General features: G+C 41.5%; 1 protein-coding gene and 3 gene segments (V, D, J or C); 2 read left to right on the top strand and 2 right to left on the bottom strand.

Moving 5' to 3' along the window:
• Nucleotides 1-5,022, bottom strand: part of LOC141803280 (uncharacterized) — a 29,388-nt gene extending 24,366 nt beyond the window's left edge. The window contains exons 1-4 of the mRNA XM_074687241.1: nucleotides 4,666-5,022; nucleotides 4,201-4,299; nucleotides 1,911-2,232; nucleotides 1,536-1,809 (exon numbers count right to left, since the gene is read on the bottom strand). Coding sequence (XP_074543342.1) covers nucleotides 1,536-1,809; nucleotides 1,911-2,232; nucleotides 4,201-4,299; nucleotides 4,666-4,862 — 892 coding nt within the window. The 5' untranslated portion in view covers nucleotides 4,863-5,022. The remainder of the gene's footprint in view (nucleotides 1-1,535; nucleotides 1,810-1,910; nucleotides 2,233-4,200; nucleotides 4,300-4,665) is intronic.
• Nucleotides 5,023-12,344: 7,322 nt separating this feature from the next.
• Nucleotides 12,345-12,912, top strand: LOC141802857 (immunoglobulin kappa variable 2-29-like). The segment is given in 2 exon segments: nucleotides 12,345-12,421; nucleotides 12,605-12,912. Coding segments are annotated over 2 exon segments (360 nt in total).
• Nucleotides 12,913-14,455: 1,543 nt separating this feature from the next.
• LOC141802863 (Ig kappa-b4 chain C region-like) lies at nucleotides 14,456-15,508 on the bottom strand. The segment is given in 2 exon segments: nucleotides 14,456-14,884; nucleotides 15,471-15,508. A coding segment is annotated over 1 exon segment (246 nt).
• Nucleotides 15,509-19,412: 3,904 nt separating this feature from the next.
• LOC141802848 (Ig kappa chain V region Mem5-like) overlaps nucleotides 19,413-21,285 on the top strand; it is a 41,235-nt gene continuing 39,362 nt past the window's right edge. Inside the window, 2 exon segments of the V gene segment in view lie at nucleotides 19,413-19,489; nucleotides 19,606-19,900. Of these exon segments, the coding sequence occupies nucleotides 19,438-19,489; nucleotides 19,606-19,900 (347 nt within the window).

Here is a 21,285-nt window from a genome sequence, read left to right as displayed (position 1 = left end):
TATTATCAAAGATTTTGCTGTTTAGCTGCTGTGTGAATAATATTTCACACAGATTTGTTAAAAAAAAATCAGAACAATATATCTAACATTCCCTTCACCATCCAAAACAATCCTTCTAAGAACCAAGAAAGAGGGACCAGAAGAGGTGCGGTGTCTGAAGTTTGGAAGGTTCTTTTTTTAAGAAAAACATCTGAAATGGACTAAATTTATTGTAAAATATGTCGAGCATTTGGCGTTACTGTTGTCTGATTCTGGACCATCATCTCCAGCACAGGTGAAGCGAGGCAGATCGATTAGGAAGGTGACGCTGTTCCACTCTTGGCCACATGTTCTTTATTCTCTGACTATTACTTTGTTTCCTAATTCTTAGCAGGGATGTCACAATACAGAATCTTTGACTTCTGGTCTGATTCTTCCGTTTTATGTTTTACCGATCCGATACCTCTCTCTGATAAATCCTGTACTCCGTTGGGTGATTCTGTTGTAAATGGCGAATCATATTTGTTGTATTAAAGGGGCTGTGAGGAGTTGGAAAGTGATCTTGAAAAAGTCTCCTTTCTAGATATCTGCCTGATCATAATCCACAATTCAAAATGAGACTATCAGCGCCAATTTTGCTGGTTACAGGTTATTTTAAATTCCTCCTTCTTAGCTTCTAGTTCGAGTTGAGCAGGATCGAAATTATTTACGGCACGTCTAGGTTTCCATAGTCGCGTTTCCACCAAGCAGTCTGGTTTGGTTCAGTACGGTTTAGTACGGTTAAGTCTGATCCCGTTTACGTTTCCACAGCACTGTGATTGACATGTAGCTCTTTGATACAAAGAACAATCGAGCTTTGTTTCAGAGAAGTCTGTGTGCCGCCAGGAGAAATACAGCTGCTGTCGGGGTAAGTGATGATTCTTTTGACCAATCAACAGTCTGCAGTGTTTAGTCTGGCACCCATATGAAAGGGTCCCAAAAAGTGGGATGGCTCGTCTCGGTTATTTGGGGATCTGTCCTGGGATAAGTCAGTGGAAACACCATAAAATGCACGCCGTGCCGAAAATTTGTTTCAATCTGATCTCCATGTAATTCCAAAACAAAAACACACGCCTTGCTAAAAGTAATTTACAACAGTGTGCAGACCCTGCAATAAAGTCCGCTTTTGGTTCGGACCAAACAAGTGAACCAAAGGACTTTTCTGGTCTGAATACAGCCTAAAACAGGTGAAAACTAGATCAGTCCTGACCACGTAAAGAAATCCAACACTATCCGATCCTCCTAAAAATAGCCATATTGGGCGCCAGTACCGATCGGTGCATCGGATCGTGACATCCCTAATTATTAACACACCTTAAACCCAGCTACAGCTCAAGGCTACGCCCCCCCAGAATGCCTTGCCCTGAGTGAAGAGGAAACATGGCATAACCGCTGATCCCTGAGAGCCTGACCTGTGTGCATCACTAATAAGAGACGCAATGCTGTAAAAGAAAAATACAGTGACACCACTCAGCCCCAGGACTTGATGTGTTTGGATTGTAAAAACTAAAAATTACCATGAACGGTCTCACTGTTCTTTTCCTTTAGCCGAGCGAGGACCTCTGCTCGTTTCCTCTGCCAGTAGTCCTTCATGGAGGAGTCCTGTATGCCGTGGAGCGTCGTGTCCACCACCATTCCCATATTCATGTGTTTGAATAACAGGCCGACCTTTGTGTAGCTGCTGCCTGAGAGAAGAATGCTGCTGGACAACATTAAGTCTCCGAACTGCATCCCAAATTTAAGCAGAGGCTGAGAGTTCCACTTCCACACACTGTGACCGTTGGAGCAAAACTGTCAGTGAGGAAAACAAAGAAAGGAGCACATGTCGTTCAGTTAACCACAAACTAGAAGCTTCTCAATGGGTCTGTCTTCACGTATTAAACAGAGCTTACCCATTCCATGATGAATGCAGTGCCCCTCCGGCTGATTCCCACCTCAAACGGTGAACAACAGCTGCACTTTGTCTTTGTGGTGGGATCTACATGTGGGCACGCCTGGATGGGAAGCTGCAGAAACGAGCCCAGTTTTCTCAAACACTCTTCGTATGCGATGCACGCGCTCTTCTCAGTGAGGTCGTCCTCGTCCTGCACAGCCACAGGGTCTGGAAACTCTTCCTCTTCATGCTCTGATGGCGTCTCTTCAGGCACCATCTCATCTCTGTCAGCGACTGTTTGGTGAGCTCTTTCAGAGGGCGTAGAGAGTGCTCCCCTTGATCTGCACCACACAAGACAAGGGAATTCATACACACACATGGTCAGGGTAATTATAATAATAATAATAACTTTATTTATATAGCACCTTTAAAAAACAAAAGTTTACTAAGTGCTTTAACAGGAACACGAACAACAACAAAAAACAGAAACACAAAACAAAACACACAGTTCAAAAGGCACTTGAGCAGAAAGACACCATGCATGAGGGCAACAGGAAGCAAAGTCAGGGACCCAGACAATACAAGAACCATACAACGTAAAATGAGACCATGAGGACTGGGATAAAAGCTAAAAACATAAACTCAGTGAGAGAAAGGAGGAAAAGGCAATGGAAAGGGCAATAAAAGACAGTTACAAACAAAATCAGAACATTAAATATAAATATATAAAACAGTAAAATAAATATGAACAGATTAATGAGAGAATAATGGTAATAAAGCAGAGATATGAGCAAACGATAAAACAATTAAAGGCCCTAACAAGTGTGAATCAAAGTTCAGTGAAATCAGTATTAGAATAAGGTAATTACAGTAATAAAATAGAATAAATAAATAATTACATATAAATAAGGAGGGTGGACTTAAAAAGGTAAGAACAATAAGATAGAGAAAAACTAAATAAATAGATAAATCAAAAATAAAAAAATAAGAGCAAAAAATGAAAGACGAAAGACGGCATCACATCAAAGCCAGCCTATAAAAGTGGGTTTTTAAAAGTGATTTAAAAGAAGCAACAGACTCTGCATGCCTTATCTCCTCTGGCAGGTCGATCCAAAGTCAAGGAGCTCTGACAGAGAAAGCTCTGTCCAAGATTAAAATAGTTTTGGATTTGTCATTATAGTTTAGTTTTAGTTAGTTTTGACATTTTTTTCCGTTACAGTTTAGTTTTGATTTGTTTTGAAGCGAGCATTCTAGTTTTCATTTAGTTTTAATTTTTGCAACAAGGATTAGTTTTAGTTTAGTTTTTTCATACCTTATTAACCAGGTGCAGGATTCAAAAAGGTCAGAGTAAATATTTTGTCATAAATGAAGAAAATAATATAAACTTAATATAAAAATATAAACATAAATTATATAAAATAATTTTAACATGAATTAAATAAAAATAATATAAACATTAATTGTATAAAACAATATAATATGAGCTTTAATAATTAGGAGCTTGGACTCTGTAACAATAAAGTCAGACTCACATGAAATTAAACTATTACAGATGCTCTGATTCATTGCTCCACTATGTTTTGTCGCAGCACAGTGCACAGCCAGTCAGTGCAGTAAACAAGCATGTCTCAGTACGTCGCTGTGATGGTGCCGTACGGCGCTGACAACTGCTGAAAACTGTCGTAAAATGGTTTGGGAAAATGTGTTGGATTAATTTAAATCCTAAAGTCTATTCATATTGTCATAAACTATAACTAAGGACATTTTGTCTTTAATTTTGGTTATTTTCAGTTAGTTTAGTGAACACAAGATACAGATTTAGTTTACTTATTGTTTTTGTTTTCATTTCTAGTTTTTATTTGTTTGAGTTAACTGAAATGTATTTTAAATTTTAGTTTTCGTTTTAGTTAACTATTACAACCTTGGCTCTGTCACCTTTAGTTTTGAGCCTCGACTTAGGATCAACCAGGAGACCTTCGCCAGAGGATCTGAGGCTGTGAGCTGGCTCATATTTGATTAAAAGCTCTGAAATGTAAGTAGGGTCAAGTCCTGTGAGAGCTTTAAAAGTGTTCAATAAAAACTTAAAATCAACTCTAAAACTGACAGGAAGCCAGTGGAGGGAGGCTGAAACTGGTGTGATGTGATGCTGTCTATTAAAACCAGTTAAAAGCCGAGCTGCTGCATTCTGTACTGGGTGATGGGAAATTCTGTAAGTACAAACTGTTTGCAAAAAAAATTACACCATCCAGCATGAAAGAAAGTGGCTTTACAGTTATTCAGTTTAACATTTTCTCTCTGAAACAACATACTTGTCCTGGTCAGAGTCTGGATCCATACTGGATGACTTCAGTGGTTCAGCAGAGGCTGCATGCTTGCTGAGTGTCGACCCCACGGATCCTTTAGTGTAGCTGTAAAACACACAACAGCGCTTAATGTATCACTCGAGCAGATACTGGGGACAACAGGACACTTAAAGCACTAAATAACATCTGAGGGATGAGGTTTTATGAGCCAGTGGGTTTATCTACCAACTCCAACCTCACTAATCAGAGCTAACGTAACCTCACAATTCATTTTATTGATAGACTCTCAAGTTTGAACGGACCACTGCAGAATAACTGCTACATCCGGGTAGCAATCAACAGTAGCACAAACAGCTAGCCGTGCGGCTAACGCAGTAGCATTTAGCACAAGTTGGACTGAGCTCCCAGCAGACTCTACAGGGAAATGTCGTGTTATATCACAAATGTGAAAAGAAATGAAGCATTAAATACCTGTTAAGAAGTAAAAAGGCCAACTCGGGATCTGTTTTCAGTCCCTTTGACTGCCTTAGCTCTCTCCATCCGCTGAAAGCATCACCGAGGCTAACCTGTGTTGTAGCCCGGGCTGTTTCACTGTCCCGTTCATGTTTGATCCGCTCTTTCTTCATGATTCTTTCTGGGCCTCCAGCTCCAGCTTTAGTGTCCGCCATCACCACAAAATAAACCCCAAAAAATACCTTTCTTCAAGAGAAAAAGGAGAACTTACTCATGATCCTACTTCTCACTCTAACTTCTTCTTGTTGTTGTTTTACGGCGGTTGGAAACCGTTACTTCGGTGCATTACCGCCACCTTCCGTTGGTTCTTGGCTATGATCACTTCAGCTGCGTCTCAGAGAAAAAAACCCTCAAAAACCCTATATCTGACCCACATCTCTACCTCACATATATTCCTGAAATCCTATTATAGATACCTGTTTCCCTCAAATACTTCAGCAGGATTTTCCTCTGCTGCTCAATAATCCTCCCAGTGTAATCTCCTCCACCCCACATTTCCTCAGCCTGTCCCTCATCACCCCTCTTTGCTCCTCATACTTATTTATCTTATTTATTTATTTGATTATATTTGGACAATGCATATTAATCAACATATCAGCAAAAGCTTCAATGTAAATATGCCAGAGTAAGCACAATAGCTAATTTACATCTGCAGTCCTAAGGCAGGTAAGGATAGTTAACATTCACACACAAGAGAAACAGAACATACACACAGACATTACACCAACAACATGTAGTTAAAATAACACATTTAATCATTCTCACAAAGTTTGAGAGTCCCCAATATATATATATATATATATATATATATATATATATATATATATATATATATATATATATATATATATATATATATATATATATATATATATATATATATATATATATATATATATTTATATATATATATATATATATATATATATATATATATATATATATATATATATATATATATATATATATATATATATATATATATATATATATATATAAAACTGAATAAGGATGAGTTAGTGTGAGCATTTTTGGTTGGTTTTTAACCAATATTCCAGAGCTGTTTTAAAGGCGGAGTCGGTGCCACAGTTCCTGACATGAGCTGGCAGTGTGTCCCAAGTTAGTGAGCCTCTAATTGACCCCACCAATTGGCCAAATTTAGTCCTACGTCGTTGTATGTTACAGTCTTCTCTTGTCAATGCTCTGGTATTTACTCCACCACTTTTTTTTTTACCTATAAAATCCCTTAAGGGAGGAGGAGTAAGTCCATTTAAAACTTTAAAAATAAGGCAAGCATCCATAAATATTTGATAACTTTCAAAAACCAAAATGTTATACTTACTTCGGATGTTGCAGTAATGATAATGATGAGACTTTTTGTCCATAGTTTTCAGTGTTCTCTTGAAGAGGAACTTTCGTGGCTTCAAAATGGTCTCTGAAGTGTGAGACCATGTGGTATAACAGTAAGTAATGTGACAAAATATCATGGCATGTATATAAGTACTATAGTTCTGGCACCACTTTATTACATGTTGTACATGTACATGTAGTTTCCTTCTCCTGACATCCTTCACATAGTCCGGTATCATGTTTTCCAACTAGTTTTAATGTGCTATTTAATGAACAATGCCCCAATCTCAGCCTTACAATCACCACTACATCTCTCCTTTTTCTTCCTCCTTCACTTGACCCTTTCACAGTCTTTTGCACTTGGTAAAAATGTCTTCCTGTTCTTTCTGAATTCCATCTTTTTTTTTTTTTTTTTTGCCACATTTGATAGATGTTTCCCTTGATTATGCTCTTTGCCTCTGATTTAGACATACTTTTTTCCAACGCTTCTTTTGCCAACCTGTCTGCTCTTTCATTCCCTCTCACTTTGGCTCCATCTGTATATAACTGTATATAATCAGTATAATTTTCATTTATTTGTGTGATGACTGCTTCAAATATGTTCACTGTACTTCGTCTTCCCCTCCTTATTTCAAGAAGGGTCCAGTCTCACTCTGACAACTCCATCCTCTGCTTGATTTATAAGCAGTTAGCAACCAGGTCACGGTGCGTTACCGCCACCTAGTGGATTGGAGTGCTGAGCAGGACAACGAGCATTAAACAATATATCAGAACAGTCGTTTGTTTTGTCATATATAAATCATATTTTTAATGGATTTGTATTTCTTATTTTAAAATTCAATTTTGTGAGGTAAATGTTTATTGGTTAATATTCTATTTATTTATTTATTTAATGTAATTTAATGTAATTTAATTTGATTTAATTTAATTTAATTTAATTTAATTTAATTTAATTTAATTTAATTTAATTTAATTTAAATGTATGATTTCTGTTTTTATCTGTTTTTTTTTTGTACCATCAAAGAAAGGCAAATTCCTTGTAGTGTAAAAAAATCACAACTTACACAATCTGATAGTATTTTTTTTTCTTATATTTATTCACTAAATTAACAAGTTTGTGGATTAGTAAATCAGTAAACTTGTAGATTGGTATAGTAGACTTTCTGCTAACTCTTGAGCAAACTAAGAGCAGCTGAGCTGAGTGGTTTCCTCCCTGTGCAAAAGATTTTGTGTCTGATCAGATTTTTCTTACAGTAAGCTTTTTACTGCACAGAGCTGCAACAAAAATAACCTGAGTCAAATCTGGACTGTTTGTTTCTGATCCCTGATCAATCACCACCATCATCTGTCTCAAGTTGAGATGAATCTCAGTCTTGATGTCAATGCCTGAGGAAAAGCTCTCTGGATATGAAACTCCAGGGTCCTGTAGGTGGCAGCAGAGGAGTGTGAAGCTGGTCTCTGTCAGATCAAATGAAACTGGTCTCAAACTTTTTATTTCTTCCTTTGAGCTCAGTGACGGAGGAAACACATCACTGGTGAACCATGAAAGCAGACAGGTTTCAGTTCTTAAAATAAAAAGTTACAAGTAGCATTTTGTTCTTCTGATGACTCAGAACTTGATTATCAAGATAAAAGAATGTCTTAATAAAGTTTTTCTATTCTGTACAGAGAACCCAAATTTATTTTGTAAAGCAAGTTCATCATGTCTTTTTTTTTTACCATGTGAAGCATCTCTGAGTATTTTAATATCACTCTAATAGTAATAATATAAGTATTATTCTTGTTATTATGACCAAAATAAGAAGAATTATAATTGTAGTCTATTGCTTTTTTTTTACTACACTATTTCTTGTTTATTTCCATTCCCTGCAACTGTGGCATGAGCAATGGTGTTGATAAATTTCCCCCTGGGGATTAAAAAAGTATTTCTGATTCTGATTTGCATCAGCAGCAGCATGCTCCAGTGCTCTGGGAGAGTTTATAGTCCTGAGAGTTGAACACTGGATGACTGACAGCTGTCCTTCATCACAACACAAGACAGACAAATCCTCCTCCTCCTCCTCCTCCTCGTCTTCATCATCAAAGCATGACTGTGAGCTGCGTCCTCATCTGGACTCTCCTCTGCTGCTGCTTCACAGGTAAAGTCCAGAGAATCAAAGTCCTCTCCTCTATCAACATCCGTCCCTCTGAAATGAAGCCCACAAAAGCCTGACTCTGCTTTCTGTTTTTGTCTCTGTATCCTCAGAGTCCAGAGGACAGGTCACAGTGACTCAGCCTGCAGCAGTCAGCTCCAATCCAGGAGGAACTGTCACCATCTCATGTAGGACCAGTCAGAATGTTTATAGTGACAGCAATGGCCACTACTTACACTGGTACCAACAGAAGGACGGAGAAAGACCTAAACTGCTCATAAGGGTTGCTAGCACTCGGCTATCAGGGATATCAAGTCGTTTTTCAGGCAGTGGATCTGGATCTAACTTTGCTCTGAGCATCAGTGGAGTCCAGACTGAAGATGCAGCAGTTTACTACTGTCAGAGTCTTCACAGTGGAGGTGTGTTCACACAGTAAAAAAGCGTTGTACAAAAACCTCCCTCAGTCAGACTGAACAGAAACTGAACTGACAGCTGCAGCTGGAAGCTTCAGCAGAGACTGACACACTTCACTGAGGACATACACACACACACACACACACACACACACACACACACACACACACACACACACACACACACACACACAAATGTTTTGTACAGTCAAACCCCTAATATTATCTATATTTCCAGTCTTACAGAGGAGATCAGATAATGATGTATACCAGTTTGTTTTTCTCTGTCTTCCTGAAGTTTGTCAGTTCTTCTGTAACAAGACGTTGTCTGGTGGAGCAGATCATTTAGCTGCTCATACTAACGGCACTAATCCATCCCCAGACCAGATGCTGGCCTTTGAACAGTGTGTTGGTAACAGGCCTGTAGGTCCCTGCTGTTCTTTAGAGGACACAGCATCCATGATTTCTATCAAAACTTGAACATTTCAGTTCGTCTGTCCACCGATCGTTTTTAGACTTTGGCCTGGAGAAGACGTCGCTGTTCTCAGATGTCTTCTTCTTTACCTGATAGAGCTGTAACTGACACCTGTGGATGGCATGATGAGCTGTGTTCACAGACAATCACTTGAAGGGGTCCTGAGGCCATGCAGTGATCTTTACTAAAGAGTCACGTCTGTTTCTATAAACGCAGTGATCTCCACTACAGAGTCACGTCCGTTTCTATCAATGTGATCCTAAACATGCTCAAATACTCACCAAAACTGGCACAAACCTCAGAATCACAAAACGTATAGATATGATACCAAATTTGACCCCCCAACATCCCATAATTTGCTCTGTAGCGCCACCTAGGCACACTAAAATGGCTCTGGATGCCAGTAGGAATGTTGTACAGAGATCAAACCAACATCAAAATGTTTGTCTCATTGAGACACAAAAATCATACACCAACACCCTTCACCTATCTCCAACAGGAAGCTGGCGATTTCCCTTTCAAAATAACATTTCACTTTACTTTTGACCCTTTTTCAAAATTGATCTCCTCCGACACCATAAATGATTTCTGCTTGAAATTCTCTCACATGACAGACTACACCCTGCTTTACAAAAGTCATGCAGGATTTTGTTGTTTAGGAAACAGTTTTCAAATGACGAGCCCTCAAAGTCAGTGAACTCATAAGAAGCCCTCTCAGCTCCTCCGTTAAGAATGAATGGGAGGGGATGATCCAGCTCCACACAAGCTGCTAAATTTTAGATTCTACACAAAAAAATCTAAGTTTTACAGTTTCAAAAAATACATGGATGGATTCTTGACAAATAATTACTGCAACGATATATTTTCAGAGACACTTGCTGAAAATTCTGGAATCTATGAGGAGTTGTTTCTAAAACCTCTGTGAATGAGAATAAATGGGCAGCAGTTGGCGATGATGTCACAAACTGTTTAGGAGTTCAGTGGAGCAGGTCATGTGACTCACTGAAGGCAGAAAAATGCTAAGTTCTTACACACACACATTATGAAGGGCTGAAACCTTCACAGTGGACTTGAAACCAACAAAAAAGATCACCTCCATGTCTGATAGTGAAATTTGTAAAATTTCCCATTCATCTCCGTGGGACTGAAATGACGTAAAACAAGAAATTTCTCCGAAAGTATTTGTGAAAAGGCCATGAAAAGTTGTACCCCCCATGTCCTTAATGAGACACATGTTTGAAGTCTGCATGGTGAAAATCGGTTGAAGTTTGTTGAAATGAATGTGATCCTCACATTCTGAAAGTCTTCCTCTCTGTGGTCCTACAAAGCTTTGCTCTCCTCGAGGATTCTCCAAGTCCCTCTGAGCAGAGAGTCCTTTTCACCATCTTCACTGACTGACTGAGACGAGGAGCCACACAGGAGAAGATACTGGTTTGTTGAACCCTCCTCCAGTTTGAACCTGGGAGATCTGAGAGGGCTTCCTTTGGGTCAAAGGTCAAATGTGCAGGATGATGTGAGCAGAGATGTTCAAAGTGTTTGAAATGAGTCAATGTTGTGTAGAAAAACAGGTGCTCTTACAGTTAAATATCAATGTAAACACTCCAGATCAACTCAATTTCTAAAGATGAGATTAATGCTGTGAGTTTTTAAATGTTAAACGAGCAAATCAGAGAAGAGAATTCATCAACGTCATCAGAAAAATCTGAGTACCTGATGGAGTCAGTCAGATCATTTCCATAGAGAGAGTTTGCATCAGCAGCAGCATGCTCCAGTGCTCTGGGAGAGTTTATAGTCCTGAGAGTTGAACACTGGATGACTGACAGCTGTCCTTCATCACAACACAAGACAGACAAATCCTCCTCCTCCTCCTCCTCCTCCTCCTCCTCCTCGTCTTCATCATCAAAGCATGACTGTGAGCTGCGTCCTCATCTGGACTCTCCTCTGCTGCTGCTTCACAGGTAAAGTCCAGAGAATCAAAGTCCTCTCCTCTATCAACATCCGTCCCTCTGAAATGAAGCCCACAAAAGCCTGACTCTGCTTTCTGTTTTTGTCTCTGTATCCTCAGAGTCCAGAGGACAGGTCACAGTGACTCAGCCTGCAGCAGTCAGCTCCAATCCAGGAGAGACTGTCACCATCTCATGTAGGGTCAGTCAGGATGTTAACAGTGTTGAGTTAGCTTGGTACCAAAAAAAGAAGGATGGAGAAACTCCTAAACTGCTCATTTATCATACCAACACTCAACATTCAGGGATATCAAGTTGTTTTTCAGGCAGTGGATCTGGATCTAACTTTGCTCTGACCATCAGTGGAGTCCAGACTGAAGATGCAGCAGTTTACTACTGTCAGAGTGTTCACTGGATCAACAGTCAGTGGTTGAGCACACAGTGAAAAAGCATCGAACAAAAACCTCCCTCAGTCAGATAAAGGGGAAGTGATCTGAATGAACAGCTGCATGAACTCTCAAACACTCGACATCTGTTAAATAAAGACTCATATTTATGGTGAATCACATTAATCCACATACACACTCCTCTAACAACTCTTCCTGTCAGCATTTCTTCTGTAGTTAATGGATCAGTTTAAAAAGCTAAGCTAAGAAGTTTTTTTTTTTTTTTTTTTTTTTAATTTTTTAAACGTGATTTGGATCAGTTTGTGTCTACTTTATACAGATGATACTCTGATTTATAATCCTAATGAGGAGAGCTATCTCATGTTTTCAGAGTTTAAACTGAAGAAACTCGAGGACAGAACATCTGGATCTTCATGAAGGTTTGTTATCAGACAGGAAATGTTGGAGTTTGGACGTCACCTTACTTTGACTGAAGCTCTGAATATCTGACGGGAATGAAATGAGGTGAAAACACAGATCACTTTAATGATCAACAGGATCAAATCTTTATTCTCTGAAAAGACTGAATCCATCAGCAGAAGGAGAAACATTGAAATGTTGAAAGATGAAATGTGATGATAGAAAGAGAGAAGCAGAGACAGAGAGTTTAGACTGAGAGCAGAGAACAAACAGGATCAGGGCCCAGTCCATCACATCAGGACTGGGGACACTTGGCTCTGATCAGAGTCTCTGAGACCGGGGTCTGGGCGTCCTGGGTGGCCTCACAGGTCACTGAGGGAATATTTTGGAGGAGCTGAGTTTCCATGAAGCTGACCTGTCAGCTCCAGCTGAGGGAGGGAGTGTGTTTGCATACGTGTCCTTCCTCTCTGCTCTCAGACCTTAAGAGGACTGTGTTGATCCGGTTTCCAGGCCTTTCACAGACTCTGACACAGACACAGCACCATGAGGAGCTCCCTGGTCCTGCTTCTGCTCAGCCTGGGGCTCCTTGTTCAGGGTGAGACCAGGTTCAGCTCCATCAAGTTGTGCTCTGATAGAGAACACCTTGAAGGAGCAGCATTTCCCTTCTTCCATCTTTTCTCTGTCTTGAAGAAATGACACTCTTCTGTTTGGATGTTCTTCATCTTTCTCTACGCTGGATTTGTCTCCTCAACCTTCTCCTCTCTTTCATCTTTTCCAGGTTCATCAGGAGACATCGTCCTGACTCAGACTCCTGGATCTCAGTCTGCTGCTTCAGGTCAGACCGTCTCCATCAGATGTCAGACCAGTTCAAGTGTTAGCAGCTATCTCCACTGGTACCTTCAGAAACCTGGAGAAGCTCCTAAACTCCTGATTTATTCAGCTACAACCCGTCAGTCTGGAGTTTCAGATCGTTTTACAGGCAGTGGATCTGGATCAGACTTCACTCTGAGGATCAGTAGAGTCCAGAGTGAAGACTCGGGAGTTTATTACTGTCAGCAGGGTAACAGCTGGCCACTCACACAGTGAAAAAGCGTCGTACAAAAACCTCCCTCAGTCAGACTGAACAGAAACTGAACTGACAGCTGCAGCTGGAAGCTTCAGCAGAGACTGACACACTTCAATGAGGACACACACACACACACACACACACACACACACACACACACACACACACACACACACACACACACACACACACACACACACACACACACACACACACACACACACACACACACAGTAACAGCAACAGCTCGGGGTCAAACAGATCCCAGAGGAACACCAATGTGTGCAGTTTGTGTTCTGTACATGGGAAAAAATGTACATTCTCTTCGCTCTTTGAGTCGTAATTTCACCCACTAAACGTGCTCAAAAACTCACCAAAATTGGCCCAAACCTCAGAATCATGACATATTTCAATATGATACCAAACGTGACTCCCAACATCCCATAATTCTCTCTGTAGTGCCACCTAGGTATAGTAATACAGCTCTCGTGGCCAGTAGAAATGTCGTACAGAGATCAAACCAACATCAAAATGTTTGTCTCATTGAGATGCAAAAATCATTCACTGACACCCTTCATCTATCTCCAACAGGAAGCTGGCTATTTGCCTTTCAAAATAAAATTTTACGTCATTTTTGACCCTTTTTCAAAAATGATCTCCTCCAACACCATAAATGGTTTCTGCTTGAAATTTTCTCACATGACAGACTACACCATGCTTTACAAAAGTCATGCGGGATTTTGTTGTTTCAGAAACGATGTTCAAATGACAGGCCCTCAAAGTCGGTGAACCCATAAGAAGCTCTCTCAGCTCCCCCACTAAGAATGAATGGGAGTGGATGATCCAGCTCCACACAAGCTACAGCAATTTGGCTTCTACACAAAAATGTTAAAGTTGTATAGGTTTTAAAAACCTACATGTATTTATTCTTGACAAAATTCATCACAAAATGTCTTATTTTTACACAAATTTGGAAAAAATTCTGGAATCTATGAGGAGTTGATTCTAGAACTTCTGTGAATGTCACAGATGAGTGGGCAGCAGTTGGTGATGATGTCACACACTGATTAGGAGTTTAGTGCAGCAGGTCATGTGACTCACTGAAGGTGGGAAAATGCTATGGTTTTCACACACACACATTGTAAAAGGATGAAACCTTCACAGTGGGCTTGAAACAGGCGTGAAAGGACCGCCAACAGAGCAAGAACCAGCCCATCACTGTTTACAGCTTTATTTGTGTTTTGCTTTTAATTTGTCTTTTTTTATAAATGTTCTGCAACCTGTGAAGTGTCTTTGAGAACTTTGAAAAAAGCCTTACAAAAATAAATGTATTATCATCAATGTGTGTGTTTGAGTCCAGTTTGTGGAGTCCTGATAGAGAAATCTAAAAGTTTCTCTTAGTTTGTCTCTCTTTGTATTTCCTGCAGTCAGTGACAGCGTTCACATCAAATCTGCTCACATCCAAAGATTCACACTCTGATCATTTTCATATCCTGACTCTTTAAGCACGATGCTGAAATAATCACACACAGATCAATACACTGAGCTGTTTTTATTGTGTTGAGCCATAAAAATCAAGCAGAAAGCAAGAAAATGTGTTTGTGAAGAATGAACAGAGAGTTTAGACTGAGAGCAGAGCACAAACAGAATCAGGGCCCAGTCCATCACATCAGGACTGGGGACACTGGTCTCTGATCAGAGTCTCTGAGACCGGGGTCTGGGAGCCCTGGGTGGCCTCACAGGTCACTGCGGTCACCTTCTCCCACTGGTCTGCAGGGAGCCTCAGGGTGCTGCTCCAGCTGTAGTAGCCATCCTTCAGCAGCGCCTTGCTCTGCTCCCAGCTGCTGCTGCTGCTGCCGTCCACCTTCCAGGCCAGACTCCAGCCTGAGGGGAAGCCCTTGTTGGCCAGGCACATGAGCGTGGCCTTCCCCTGCTGCTGCAGCTCCTCTGTGGAGGGGGGCAGCAGCGTCAGGGTGGGGACCCGTGGATCCACTGAGAGAGCAGACAGAGAGACAACATGAAGAAAGTTCAGTCAGTGAGGAGAAGAAAAGTGGGCTGCTGCTGGCTCTGAAGCTGCTCCTCAGGACCCTGAAACTGCTCCTCTGTCTTTCACTTCCTGCTCTGATCTCAGTCGTCATAGCAACAGACAGGCATCACTGCTGGAGCATGGCAGCAGACAGGTTTCAGGACTAAAGATAAATGTGAGGAGGGACAGTCTTTGCTGAGAGAAACAGCTCACTCAAAAGTCCAAACTTTCAAATCAGCTCATTCTTCACAAATATCACTGAGTCAAAGTTTGACAAACAGATTTTTAAACGCAGAATAAACACAGAGAAATGTCTTTAACATGAAGTTTACATCCTCACAACAAAAGCAGAGAGTGTCCAAAGTGTCAGAGCGATTTGGAGTCAAACTAAAGACTTCCTTCATCAGACAGAGTGTTATCTGTAAAACACTGAAGAAATGCTGACACACATTTCATTCACCTTCACTGACCAGCTTTAAAATCTGTTTCTGCTCAGGAAAAATCAGACTAAGCATTGATTTGGAGTTTCTGTAGAAGTGGAAAGTTACTCACAGTTAACATGCAGTCTGGTTCCTCCACCAAACGTGTACCACAGTGATACAAACAGACGGAGCCGTCGTACAAAAACCTCTGACTGTAGAGACACGGCTCTGTGACTCTGACACAAACAAAGTCAACACAAACTCTTCCTGACGGTCAAAGAAGTCACTCTTTGGTTTCCACTGGTCAAACACTCACACAGCTTTTCTTCATTTATCACAACTTTACATCAGTTCTTACAGTTTGTGTCAAAGTGAAAACCAGCAAAGAGAGCTGAAAGAAAATCTTTCTGTACTCATCAAAACACTGAAATATACAAAGTAAGAGCAAAAACTACATCAATCACTTCTTTGATTCATGTATTGATGATTGATCATTAACGTGCTGAGACTGATCCCAGACCCTGATGGACTCAGTCAGAGCATTTCCATAGAGAGAGTTTGCATCAGCAGCAGCATGCTCCAGTGCTCTGGGAGAGTTTATAGTCCTGAGAGTTGAACACTGGATGACTGACAGCTGTCCTTCATCACAACACAAGACAGACAAATCCTCCTCTTCCTGCTTGTCTTCATTATCAAACCATGACTGTGAGCTGCGTCCTCATCTGGACTCTCCTCTGCTGCTGCTTCACAGGTAAAGTCCAGAGAATCAAAGTCCTCTCCTCTATCAACATCCGTCCCTCTGAAATGAAGCCCACAAAAGCCTGACTCTGCTTTCTGTTTTTGTCTCTGTATCCTCAGAGTCCAGAGGACAGGTCACAGTGACTCAGCCTGCAGCAGTCAGCTCCAATCCAGGAGAGACCGTCACCATCTCATGTAGGACCAGTCGGAATATTTACAGTGTCCGTTTAGCCTGGTACCAACAGGAGGATGGAGGAACTCCTAAACTGCTCATTTATGGCATTACAAATCGACAATCAGGGATATCAAGTCGTTTTTCAGGCAGTGGATCTGGATCTAACTTTGCTCTGAGCATCAGTGGAGTCCAGACTGAAGATGCAGCAGTTTACTACTGTCTGAGTTTTCAGGTCGGTGAGAATCTTTGGGCTTATACACAGTGAAAAAGTGTCGTACAAAAACCTCCCTCAGTCAGACTGAACAGAAACTGAACTGACAGCTGCAGCTGGAAGCTTCAGCAGAGACTGACACACTTCACACACACACACAAGCATTTTGTCATGTCAAACACTTTCCAAATAAAGCCCCTTAACCCCTTGTTCATTTAACAGTATCTTAATGCATGTCATTAAAGTCTATCAAAACAATGAGTTAGGTTATTCATGCTAAGTCCTCACTAAAGATTTTAATATAATTCATTTAGTGAACACTTTTATCCAAAGAGACGTACAACACCAACAAGAATTTAGAGTAACCATGAGTAGTACCAGGTGTCTTTCTCAAGCAGAGCGTAGTGGGTCAGAAGGAGTGTAGACCTGGATGAGGGACCCCAGGTAGGCAGGAGTCGTTCTTGTCAATGTTTTGTAAGCCAGAAGAAGAGCTTTGAATTTGATTAGAGCTGCCACTGGAAGCCAGTGAAGAGAGGTTAACAGCTGGTTAACGGCTGGTTAAAGACCAGACGTGCTGCTGCATTCTGGGTAATCTGCAGAGGTTTGAATATACACGCATGAGGCCTGCTAGAAGAGAGCTGCAAGAGTTGATGCATGAAATCACAAGGGTCTGTACCAGAAGCTGTGTGGCATGTTGTGTCAGGTAGGGTCTGATCCTCCTGATGTTATAGAGGACAGATCCACAAGACCTAGCCATCGAGGTCACATAAACCTTAAAGTTCAGCTGGTCAATTAGGACACCCAGATTTCTGGCAGAGTTTGTGGCACAAGTTGACTGGACTCAAGCAGGACACTGATCTGTGGTTGAGCCGATGGATGTGTCATCAGGAGGAAAAGAGGAGAAGCTGAGTATGGTCAGCATAACAGTGGGAGAGGAAGCCATGAGAGCAGATCACTGCACCAAGTGAGGTAGTGTATAAGGAAAAGAGTCTGGGACCAAGCACTGACCCCTGGGGTACCCCTGTTGATAAACCATGAAAGTTAGACACTTCTCCTCACCATGACATTCTGAAGGATCAATCTGAGGCAGGACTTGAACCACAACAGGACAGAAGCTGAGATGCTGAGTTCAGAAAATGTAGAGAGGAGGATTTGATGGTTCACGGTGTCAAAGACAGGAAACAGGTCCAGCTGCAGTAAGACAGCGGACTGACTAGAAGCTTGAGCTGGATCAAAGGATTTCTCTGCAGCCTGTAGACAGGAAGTGGAGGATGAAAGGTTTAGCTGGTGAGAGGAAATATCAGTGTGTTTTGGGGGAATTGTGCCCCTTTCTTTCTGCTGCCTAAGGTCCTCCTCTTTGTTCTCTTAGAACTTCAGAGTACCATGGACTTGGTGGATTTTTCTTGGCTGGTTTTCGAGTCAGGACGCAAAGTTTGTGCAGAGAGGAACAGAATGTTTCTGTTTTGAAAATCTTAGGGCTGTGAACCACTTCACCTACCTATTTTTCAAGAAAATAACCCCATAAAAACGTAAGATTAAGATATGTAATTGTTCTTAAATAGAGTTTTTTAAATTATAATACTTCATAGTAAAATATCAAACAAAAATATAACCCTCAATGAAATCAAATGACTTGATGGAGTCAGTCAGAGCATTTCCATAGAGAGAGTTTGCATCAGCAGCAGCATGCTCCAGTGCTCTGGGAGAGTTTATAGTCCTGAGAGTTGAACACTGGATGACTGATAGCTGTCCTTCATCACAACACAAGACAGACAAATTCTCCTCCTCCTCCTCCTCCTCTTCATCATCAAAGCATGACTGTGAGCTGCGTCCTCATCTGGACTCTCCTCTGCTGCTGCTTCACAGGTAAAGTCCAGAGAATCAAAGTCCTCTCCTCTATCAACATCCGTCCCTCTGAAATGAAGCCCACAAAAGCCTGACTCTGCTTTCTGTTTTTGTCTCTGTATCCTCAGAGTCCAGAGGACAGGTCACAGTGACTCAGCCTGCAGCAGTCAGCTCCAATCCAGGAGAGACCGTCACCATCTCATGTAGGACCAGTCAGGATGTTAATTTTTGGGAAAACAAATACTATTTATTCTGGTACCAACAGAAGGATGGAGAAAGACCTAAACTGCTCATTAAGTATATAAGCACTCGAGAATCAGGGATATCAAGTCGTTTTTCAGGCAGTGGATCTGGATCTAACTTTGCTCTGACCATCAGTGGAGTCCAGACTGAAGATGCAGCAGTTTACTACTGTGCGAGTGAACATTGGATCAACAATGGCCCTGTCTACACACAGTGAAAAAGCATCGTACAAAAACCTCCCTCAGTCAGACTGAACAGAAACTGAACTGACAGCTGCAGCTGGAAGCTTCAGCAGAGACTGACACACTTCACTGAGGACACACACACACACACACACACACACACACACACACTTTATGCTGATGATATCCAGTTCCTCATATCAAACCCTCATTTCCTCTGATTCTCTCCATAATGTCTCCATCATTCATCAAAGCTTTTCAGAGTAAGGTCTGGAAGAAGTCAGGGCTCCATTGCTGTGATTGTCTCATTATTATGGTGGTAGTCGGCAGCATTAGAGTCAAACACACATTTGGAAACAGCCAGTCGACCCAAAGTCATGAACTCCAATGGTCCTCTGACTCATGGTCAAACTACAGATGAAGTAAAAACAGAGAAGTGCAGAAAGTGAAATCCTCTGAACACATGAACATTTCCATGTTTACAGTAGAGACAAACTTTAAAGTGATTCAAAGTGTTTGGGAGTGAAAGCTTCATGTTGTCAGAGCTGTTAGAGAGAATCATCTTCATGTGGAGGACACAAACATTTGACTGACTCTGTGTGTTTGCATATGTGTCCTTCCTCTTTGCTCTCAGACATTAAGAGGTCAGTGTTGATCCGTGTCTGTCCAGGCCTTTCACAGACACTGACACGTCCACAGCTCAATGATGAAGTCCTTTCTTCTCCTGCTGGCCGTCCTGAAGCTCCTGGTTCATGGTGAGGAGCTTTTCTTTGTCTCTTTGAAAAAAAATGATTCTCTTCTCTTTGAATGTTGCTCATCTTCTTCAAGCTGGACTCTGAAGAATCCTCCTCCTCTTCCTCATGTCTCACAGCTTCATCAGAAGAAATCACAGTGACTCAGTCTCCTGGATCTCAGTCTGCTCTCCCAGGACACACTCTTTCTATCAGATGTAAATCCAGCAGACCCATCGGTGATGACATGAACTGGTACCTTCAGAAACCAGGACAGGCTCCTAAGCTCCTGATTGCTGACACCACAGCACGTCAGTCTGGAGTTCCAGACCGTTTCAGTGCGAGTGTGTCAGGAACTGACTTCACTCTGACCATCAGAGGAGTCCAGACAGAGGATTCAGGAGATTATTACTGTCAGCAGCTGAACAGCTTCCCCCTCACACAGTGAAAAAGAGTCGTACAAAAACCTCCCTCAGATAAAGAGGAAGTGATCTGAATCAGCAGCTGTGTAGAGACACTGAACCAGCCCAGTCAATAAACCAGAGCAGCATGAATAAATGTTCAGAAAGACAAAACAACATAAAAACACAAACATACAGAAATGAAATGATTGTTCAGTCTCTTCTGTATCAGACTGATGAAGGACGACTGCCTCTGGAGTCTTTTTCTGTTTCCTGCTCTCACTGACACACTCGTGTCTGTTCAGACTCTCCCCTGATAAATCTCTCGTCACAGACATGAAAACTAAAATAAGTCTTCTCAGTGTGAACAGCCACATGTCCTTATGTTTGATCCAAACTTAGCAGCTGCATGATTTCTCCTTCAGGAGTTCTCATGTGAAAACATTACTGTTTCATTGATTGGAGTGTGTCTCACAAAACTGAGCAACTGAAGGGTTTCTCTCCTGTTTTTCTTCTCATGGGTAACAGAAACAGTCTTTTAGTACAAATCAAATAATGAGTCAACATATGATAATAACGAGAGCTTCTTGTCCTTTTGGGTCAATGTTGCTTCAACAACGGGAGCAGAGATTGAGGGAGGGTTCATATCTCAACGTTCACTGATCCACTGACATGAATCATTTCCTTAGAGAGAGTTTGCATCAGCAGCAGCATGCTCCAGTGCTCTGGGAGAGTTTATAGTCCTGAGAGTTGAACACTGGATGACTGACAGCTGTCCTTCATCACAACACAAGTAAAAAAAAATCCTCCTCTCCTCCTCCTCCTCGTCTTCATCATCAAAGCATGACTGTGAGCTGCGTCCTCATCTGGACTCTCCTCTGCTGCTGCTTCACAGGTAAAGTCCAGAGAATCAAAGTCCTCTCCTCTATCAACATCCGTCCCTCTGAAATGAAGCCCACAAAAGCCTGACTCTGCTTTCTGTTTTTGTCTCTGTATCCTCAGAGTCCAGAGGACAGGTCACAGTGACTCAGCCTGCAGCAGTCAGCTCCAATCCAGGAGAGACCCTCACCATCTCATGTAGGACCAGTCAGGATGTGTATTTTTCTAGAAGCCTGTACAACCGTTTAGCCTGGTACCAATGGAAGGATGGAGAAACTCCTAAACTGTTCTTTACTAGTCCCAGCAGTCGAGAATCAGGGATTCCAGATCGCTTTACTGCCAGTGGATCTGGATCTAACTTTGCTCTGAGCATCAGTGGAGTCCAGAATGAAGATGCAGCAGTTTATTACTGTCAGAGTGAACACTGGATCAACAGTCAGTGGGTGTACACACAGTGAAAAAGCATCGTACAAAAACCTCCCTCAGTCAGACTGAACAGAAACTGAACTGACAGCTGCAGCTGGAAGCTTCAGCAGAGAC

Source organism: Halichoeres trimaculatus, unplaced genomic scaffold, assembly GCF_033239565.1.
Source record: "Halichoeres trimaculatus isolate MK-OKI-2021-1 unplaced genomic scaffold, fHalTri1.1 fHalTri1_scaffold_14, whole genome shotgun sequence".
NCBI classification, from domain to species: domain Eukaryota; kingdom Metazoa; phylum Chordata; class Actinopteri; order Labriformes; family Labridae; genus Halichoeres; species Halichoeres trimaculatus.
This window is presented reverse-complemented; position numbering and strand designations above follow the sequence as displayed.